This window comes from Chenopodium album, chromosome 2 (genome assembly GCF_948465745.1).
Source record: "Chenopodium album chromosome 2, dcCheAlbu1.1, whole genome shotgun sequence".
Lineage (NCBI taxonomy): Eukaryota > Viridiplantae > Streptophyta > Magnoliopsida > Caryophyllales > Amaranthaceae > Chenopodium > Chenopodium album.
In genome coordinates this window covers 72,152,521-72,160,812 of record NC_137835.1, presented here as the reverse complement: position 1 = coordinate 72,160,812, position 8,292 = coordinate 72,152,521, and the positions used below count along the sequence as shown (strand labels likewise).

The window sequence follows — 8,292 nt, the reverse complement described above, 5'->3', positions numbered from 1 at the left end:
TTTTTTCTTCTCTAGACAATGTATAACACGCATGGGGCAAAAATGCTTTTTTCGTTGCTTCATTTTCCTCAGCCCATAACTTAGGTCGAATTTTGGCTTCCTTCATGTCTCTATGCACATTAACACCATCCTTTGTCTTTCCTTTGATATTCAACAAAGTCCCAATTAGTGCCTCACAAACATTTTTTTCAATGTGCATAACATCAAGACAATGTCGAACCGACAAGTGCTTCCAATAAGGCAGATCCCACAACTTAGACACTTTTTTCCACAACACACCTTTCTTCGATATCTCTCTGTGCATCTTACCGAAGATTGTCTTAACATTTTTTATTTTCTCATACACTTCAATTCCTGTCAATGGCTCACGACTCACTCATTATCTCTCTGTCGAATTGTTGTCTCATCTTCCTGTATGGGTGATTTCGACGAAGTGATCGTCTGGTATGCATGTACACATTCTTCCCCCAATGCTTCAAGCGTGTAATTTGCATGTCATCCTCACAAATAGGGCATGGTTTTTGTCCTCTGACTTTGTACCCTGACAAATTTCCATATGCAGGAAAGTAGTTAATAGTATAAAACACCATGACTCTTAATCTGAAATTTGTACCCGAAAGAGCATCAAATGTCACAACACCTTCATCCCACAACAGTTTCAAATCATCAATAAGGGGCTCCAAATAAACATTTATCTCATGGCCAGGTTTTTTAGGACCTGGGATTAGAAGTGATAACATGATGTACTTGCGCTTCATGCACAACCAAGGAGGTAGGTTGTATATTGACAGAAGAACAAGCCATGTACTATGTTGACTACTAAGAGTGCTAAATGGATTCATCCCATCCGTACTTAATGCCAGTCTTATGTTCCTCGGCTCCTTCCCGAATTCTGGAAATGTCTTGTCAATGTGTTTCCATTGCAACGAAACAGCTAGGTGTCTGATCAACCCATCCTTCTTCCTCTCATTTTCATGCCAAACCAACTTCTTTGCTTCATCCTTAATTGAGAACAGGCGCTTCAACCTTGGTATTATAGGAAGATACCATACTACCTTAGCTGGTGGCCACTTCAAGGGATCCTTATTTAAGCCCTCTCGCTTGTATCGTGACACACCACACTTTGGGCAAGCATCTAATTTTGCATTCTCCTTTCGATATAGCACACAATCATTAGGACATGCATGGATCTTGGTGTACTCTAAACCCAATGGACACATCAACTTCTTCGCATAGTAAGTCGACTTAGGAATGTCATTTCCTTCTGGAAACATATCAGAGAGGGTTTCCAACAACAAAGTGAAACTAGTGTTGGTCCACCCGCTCTTCGCTTTCAAGTTATATAAAGTTAAAATCCCAGAAAGCTTGGAATACTTAGAACAACCAGGATACAACGGTGTCTCAACTTCTTTCGACACATTCTCATATATATGAGAATCTTCATTAACATGATCGCCTAACCCGTCTATCATCTCTTCTATCCTGTCTTCCTCAACATCATCATTAAAACCCACTTCATTATCATCAAAACCATTTGGCTCTCTCTCATCAGCTTCACTGTCGTTAATAGAAGAATTATCCGCGGGAGGAAATTTTTCACCATGCCAATACCAAATACTGTAGTCTGGCATAAACCCACGAATAATCAAATGGTCCTCTATTTTCTTAATGTCTTCCCACCTCTTCACATTGTTACAATCACGACAAGGGAAGAAAATAGGTCTTGCTTTGGTTAGCCTTTGTTCAACGAGTGTACTCCATTGGTGTTGCACTGCGATTCTACAAAACTCGTTGACCCCGGCTAAGTATTTAGGTGTGGTTCGAGAACCACTATACATCCAACGACGGTCCATTTCTAAAAATGATTGATTAAAACCCAAGAAACAAATTATATTCAACATCACATATCAACACATTCCAAATGCATGATTCCAAAGGTCCTTATCGCTCCAACCTAACCCATCCTTGGAAGTGTATTCTCACTAGCAAATGGTTGACCATTTTTCGGCCCTAAGGAAATTTCGGCAGCATTTCCCTATGGTTCTCAAAGTACACGATGTAATTAATTTCTTAATTACATATGTACCCCGAGAACACATTAGGGAATGCTAACACAAAATTACCTTTACTTCCAAAAAACAAGCAACCATTTACATCCTAAGTAAGAATACAATTCCAAGAATAGTCCCAAACGGGGACTATTCAAGATTTACTCCTAATGAGTAAATCTTGAACGGGTATCTAGGCATATGAAAATATAATGCATAATAAATATTAACACATTTGAATTGGCAGAAAATTGGAAGAAAATTAAACAAAAATCATAAGAAAGAAACTCTCAATGCAATGTACTAATTAAACAAAAAAAAAACAAGCTACAAAACAATTAATTACTCATACCAAATTGTCAGATTTAAGCCGCATCAAATCACCATCTTGAAATGAGGACGGAGCTGCTTTAATGGAGTTGAGGGAGCTAAGGACCGAGCTGCTCCTGAAACATCAGATTCAAGTCACTCCCATTTCCTAGCAAAATCAAAAAATTAAATTAAATAGAAGTAAGTTTCCATTTCTAAACAAATGGCCAGGAATATCACTGTAGTAAGACTAATACTGAATTTGGCTCCCTTTGTTTCTCTTCTTCTTAATAAATTGACCTGGAATATCTATTAAACCATCAGTCCCTTAAAAATTCCAAAAGAATTTCAACCAACAAAAAGCAAAGTACTATCCGATTAGGCATCAAGTTATTGACCCATTGATAAATTCTGCAAAATCATAAGGAAAGGTGGGGGAGAGAAAATATTACATTGTATTTAACAAAATAATGAGCATGGTGAATTTCTCATGACAGAATGTATAACAAATAAATTAACAAAATTAGTGATCTTTTACTCCATATAACAAGTACAAGTTCTAATCTTATTGAAGCAAACCTATTAGAACTATAGAGAGTTACAGAAGAACAGGCCACTCTGGTCTGTTTGTAGCTCACCAGTAACTAAAATTCATAGTTGCACGAAAAAAAATACCAGTACATTTCAACCTCACTTTAGACAATCCACCAAACAGTAAAAAATAATGCACGTAGAAGTTCCTAGTGCAGGGAGAAGTATTGCAGGTTAAGATTAAGGGGTGAAGATGAGTTGATGTAATTTGATTATACCGTAAATGCAGCATTTACAAAACGGAGTTTCTGAACTTCTCCACTAGCTGATTGATTTCTGAGTTCAGTGCCAAGTTTTCAGCATTGAGATATTCTACTATTCTGGGAAGTTCTACAGCCTGTTTCCTTATTAACTCAAAATCAAAATATAGTCCAGATTTCCTCTAATGGAAATTCATACTTAGCTCAAATTTCAAAGGCTTTTAAACTAAAACATAATAAAACCCAAAACAAATGGAAACATAGTAAAATCAATCAATTAATTTGGGGAAAAAAAATAAAACCTATAATTAAGTAATTGCAATTAAGCAAACTGAAACAAGGGTTACGAAATTGGGGGAGGAGAGAGAAAGTGTACGCTTTAATGGAGAACTAAGAGTGCGCTTCAATGGAGAACTCAGATAGCGCTTCAATGGAGAACTCAAAAAGCCCTTCAATGGAGAACTCAGAGTGCGCTTCAATAATGGAGAACTCAAAGTGCGCTTCAATGGAGGAGTAGAGTGAGAATGAGAGGAGCAAAAGATTTAACTGAGCTTGGAGCTCCTTCAATAGAGTTGAGGGAGGTGAGGACGACGACCTTGCGCGCAGGAGCTGCTTCAATATTGGAGAGAGAAAGAGGAAATTTTTTGACAGAGGGAGTGAGAAAGGGGAAAGTAAAAATTTAGGGCTTACTTTAAAATCTTATTCGTAACGGACACCCCATGTTAGTTACAAATAACAAGGTCAAAATTCTGTTGACTTTTCTATTTGTAACGGGCAATATTTGTTGGTTACGATTAGTTGGTTAATCGTAACGGGCAGAATAATGCCTGTTACAAATAACAACTTATTCGTAACGGGCACCAATCTGTCCGTTACGAATAACAACTTATTCGTAACGGGCACCAATCTGTCCGTTACGAATAACCCTTTTCCTGCCCAAGTCACAACTTTTTTGTAACGGACATTGAATTTGCCCGTTACGAATGACTTAATTGTAATGGAAAATCATATGTCCGTTACGAATAGCTTGTTACAAATAAGATTTTTTCCGCTAGTGACAGGAAACAAGAAAAAGGTGTTTCCACTTTTTTGTTGTCAGTTTTCAAAATTATCATAATTTTAATAAGTTTATATAATTTTTGATTCATTATGGGACACATATCATATACTTTTAGAAAATAAAAAACCAAAAAACAGAAAACCACAGCAATGCCAAACGAACCCTGAATTGTATGTGTAGCCTTTACCATCAATCAACACAAACAAACATCAACCAACAAACTAGCAGTACTTATTTCAAAAAAAAAATAAAAAAAAAAGCGGGAGAGAATGAGAATGGGAACGAACCAATTGTGTCACCGACGTAGAATTTGTGGGAAGAAGCCCACAAAGAGAGATTGGAAGTGAGATTCCATCCAATATTTGAATCTCCTACAAAATGAATCGTTGGAGACTCAGACCTCATTTTCTTCTCTTCTCTCATGTAAAGTACTCCTTCGATATATGTGAAGTATATCCTTCAAAATAAACAGTCAATGACAATATCCGATTAATGACTGGATTGCATAATTACCCTTTAAATTAACTCGGTGAGTAAGGATAAAAAAGGGGAAAAAAGACCCCTCTGTTCCCAAAATTTGACTTTTTTGGTCTAATTTTAATTCATTCTAAAATGATCGACTCATTTGCATTTAAATACCTTCCAATTTATAAAAATATTTGTGCAAAATTAGTTTTCTCATATAAAATTTTGTTTTTTTCATGTATTTTTAATATTTATCACTCCACTTTTTTACAAACCCCTAAATTTATCTTTCCAATATGTTTTTATTTCTTTTTATTTAAGTTTCTTAATAACCGTGAAATGAACCCAAAAGGTTCGAAATTTTAGGGACGTAAGGTGTATAATATATTTGGACTATACTTGACATACACGAAACTGCAATGCATACGCTTAATTCGGCCAAGGATTGTTTGTCGCCAAGGTGCAAGTTATATACCTATTTGTCGCGGTTGCTAACTTTTAGACCCAAATGGACAGAGGGTGTTAAGTTCTATAACTATTTGTTATTTGGCCAACCATATAGGTCTAGGATATGATATTCTCAAATCATGGGAAGAACGGAGTAGAATTTAATTTTAATTTGTAAAGGTATGACAGGGGAAGTTGGTTAATTATTGAAGAAGATCAAATAAAATTTAAGGAAAATTAAAGAAGATCAAAGAGTCGCGTATAACTTACAACAGCTCGTCTTGTGTGCTGCCGGCCACACCGTGTGACCACTTAAAGTACCCCTATAACTTTGATTAAGTAACCCTTGTAATACCAATCAAGTAACCTCTATAACATTGACCGAGTAACTCTATAACAATGATTAAGTAACTCCTTTAACACTGATCAAGTGACCCCCATTACACTAGCAAAGTAACCCCTATAGTGTCTGGCCAACCACATATAAGACTTTGTGAACTTCCAATATTTGTCAAGGCTCTTGATAAGATTAGCTAATTCTTTTGCTTAATTGGGTTTGTTTGATTTCTATGACTTGGTATCTTCATGAATTTCTAGTTTATAAAAGATATTGCAGATGAAGAAAAGCAGTTTTTGAATTCCCTCAAAGGCTCATCAATGCAATTGTCCATATTATTTATGGTATTTCACAAAGTACAGTTGATGGTATGTGTCCTACTGCATGTTATTTTATGCAACCAAACAAAACCTAATATTAAAATTCAAATGATTTTTTATTTCTCCCTATTGATTTGTGAAAACACCTTAGAAAAAGATTGATCACGTTACATTGTGTTTCTTTATAAGTAATTCTAACTCTTTCCTTCATTATTTTATTAATGGATTTTTTACCATATACCATTGAGTTTTAATTTAATTCACCATATATCACCAAAAACTTTCTAATTCACCATATACCATTAAGTTCGTATACAATACCACAAAATACCTTTTTTAGTAACTGTCGTTAGCCTGTCATTAGCCTGCCGTTAGCCTATCATTAGCCTGCCGTTTGGGATATTTTACTAATTCACCATATACCCATGTTTATAAAGTTATTTCACCATATACCATTAAATTAAAAGATATTTCACTATATATATAGAAATCTCTTCTCTCTGTTTTTGAAAACTTTATTTTAAGAAAACAGCAAATCCAGTTTGTTTGGTCCATGATATGGGTCCAATAGTAGTATAGTTGGATGGGGCTTGCAAAGACCTTTCCAACGATATATTATAAGCCCAATTCCGATGAATATTGAGGAAATTATGGCCAATTTACTAAACTGGGCCCGGTTTGAGCTTTATGTACGGCCCAATGATCTAGGGGAGGGCCTAATATGATTTATCATTCCTAATGCAATTAGGAATGGTTTTAGTCTTCTAGATTCTTCTAGAAGGTTCTTTTCATTCCTAATTCAATTAGCATTGATAAATTGACTTTGTTGACTTTTCAGAGTTTTAATCAAAATCAAATAGCATTTTCGAAGAAATTATATTATTTTATCTTCCAGTACGGTAAATCTATCAGATTTTCGAAAACGCGTTGAAATCCAGTTTGGCGTCCAACCCCAGGCATTGGCGCCTGGAACCAGGCTTGGCGCCAGACGCTAGCCATTGGCGCCTGGAGCTAGCCACTGGTGCCTGGCGCCAGCTAGCCAGGGTTGGCGCCAACCTTGTTTTGCGTGCGTCAGACTCTGTTTTGTTAAATTATCTTTTTTGGCTGATTTTCTCTATAAATATCGTATCAAAAACTCCGTTTTCATTCACCAATTCATCATCTACATTCCCCTACAACCAATTCTCCTCATTCACAAGTTTTCTTTAGCATTCTTTCTGAACTTTGCTTTTTCATACAAAATTCCGCATTCGAAAGATCTAGAAACACCTAGCCATATAAAAAGTTGCCTTCGCCCTAGACGTGAAAGGTTTTAATTTCTGAGGGTTTGGTCCCAAATCTCTCTTTCAATTATTTAATTTAATTGTTATTATTATTTTTTCTTGAAGTTACTAACGTGTGTATTTTGTTATTAGAAAGAGGTACGAGGCATCAAAGTAAGTACTTTATTGATTTATTGATATTATGATGTAGAAATCATGCTTATATTATTATGATGTTCCTAGTATCATGTCTAGGGAAGTTTTAATATTAGATATGATTGTTATGTTGCTTCCTATGCTCTTCCTAATATTTATGATTGTTAGTATCATGTTAGGGCTAAAGATTTGATTTTTATTGCTTAGTGACATGCTAGGGTTTGTTATTAATCTTGTTAGTATCATGTCTAGGATCTTGCTATTATTATACTTTAATATTAACATGAACATGATTATAATTGTTATTATTATTATTATTTTAATGATGATTATTTTATTTATGATTATTATTATTATTATGATTATTATTGTTGCTTGACGCTTATTTATTATTATTGCTTGATCACCTTTTATTGCATGCTTAAAGGGAATTGGTACTTGTAATCACGCTTAATAAGATACTTAATAATCTTGTTAGGTTTAATTGTGATTATAACTCAAGTGATCGCCAATAATAGTTTATTTGTGCATTAATATTCAACCAACATAGATAAACAGGTTTAGGGTTAATCCTATTGATTGCATGTTAATCAGAAAGCGCACATGAATACGATCAGAATAAAGTAGAGGCCTATTATTAGGGCAGGTTCAATCTCTTTTAGGTTGGATTTGTACCTTCATCCCCGAACCCTTATTTGGTTCTAGACCTTATGGAGTTGACGATCTCTTGGATCGTTAAGGGGTGTAACCTTCATTCTATGAACGGTTTACAAGTTCCTAAAACTTGTTGGCGACTCTTTTGCTCTATCTTCTTCCCTTTTGGACGCCATCGTACTTTAGTGCATGATCACAGTGGGGTTCAAGCTAGTGGGATTTTAAAGGCTTGAAATTATTCCTTACAGTTTTTGGCGACTCCACTGGGGAGGATTTCTATTTTAATTCCTGAATTTGTTTCGGCAATGATTTAGAATGAGTGGATGAGACTCGAAAAGTTCTAAGTATTTCATGTGCGTAATTTTGATTAACATTATTGTCATATGCATAAAAAGGTTCTCATTGGAAAGACCATCCGTAATGAGTAAAAACATAGGATTTTA

General features: G+C 35.3%; 1 protein-coding gene across 1 annotated transcript; it reads right to left on the bottom strand.

Moving 5' to 3' along the window:
- Positions 1–365: 365 nt before the first annotated feature.
- LOC145575301 (uncharacterized) lies at positions 366–1,853 on the bottom strand. The gene has a single exon (XM_081633188.1). It carries the CDS (start codon positions 1,851–1,853, stop codon positions 366–368), a length of 1,488 nt encoding a protein of 495 aa, XP_081489314.1.
- Between the last annotated feature and the right edge of the window lie 6,439 nt (positions 1,854–8,292).

Coding starts and splice junctions, on each gene's coding strand:
- LOC145575301 (XM_081633188.1), bottom strand. CDS start 1,853: ATGGACCGTCGTTGGATGTATAGTGGTTCTCGAACCACACCTAAATAC.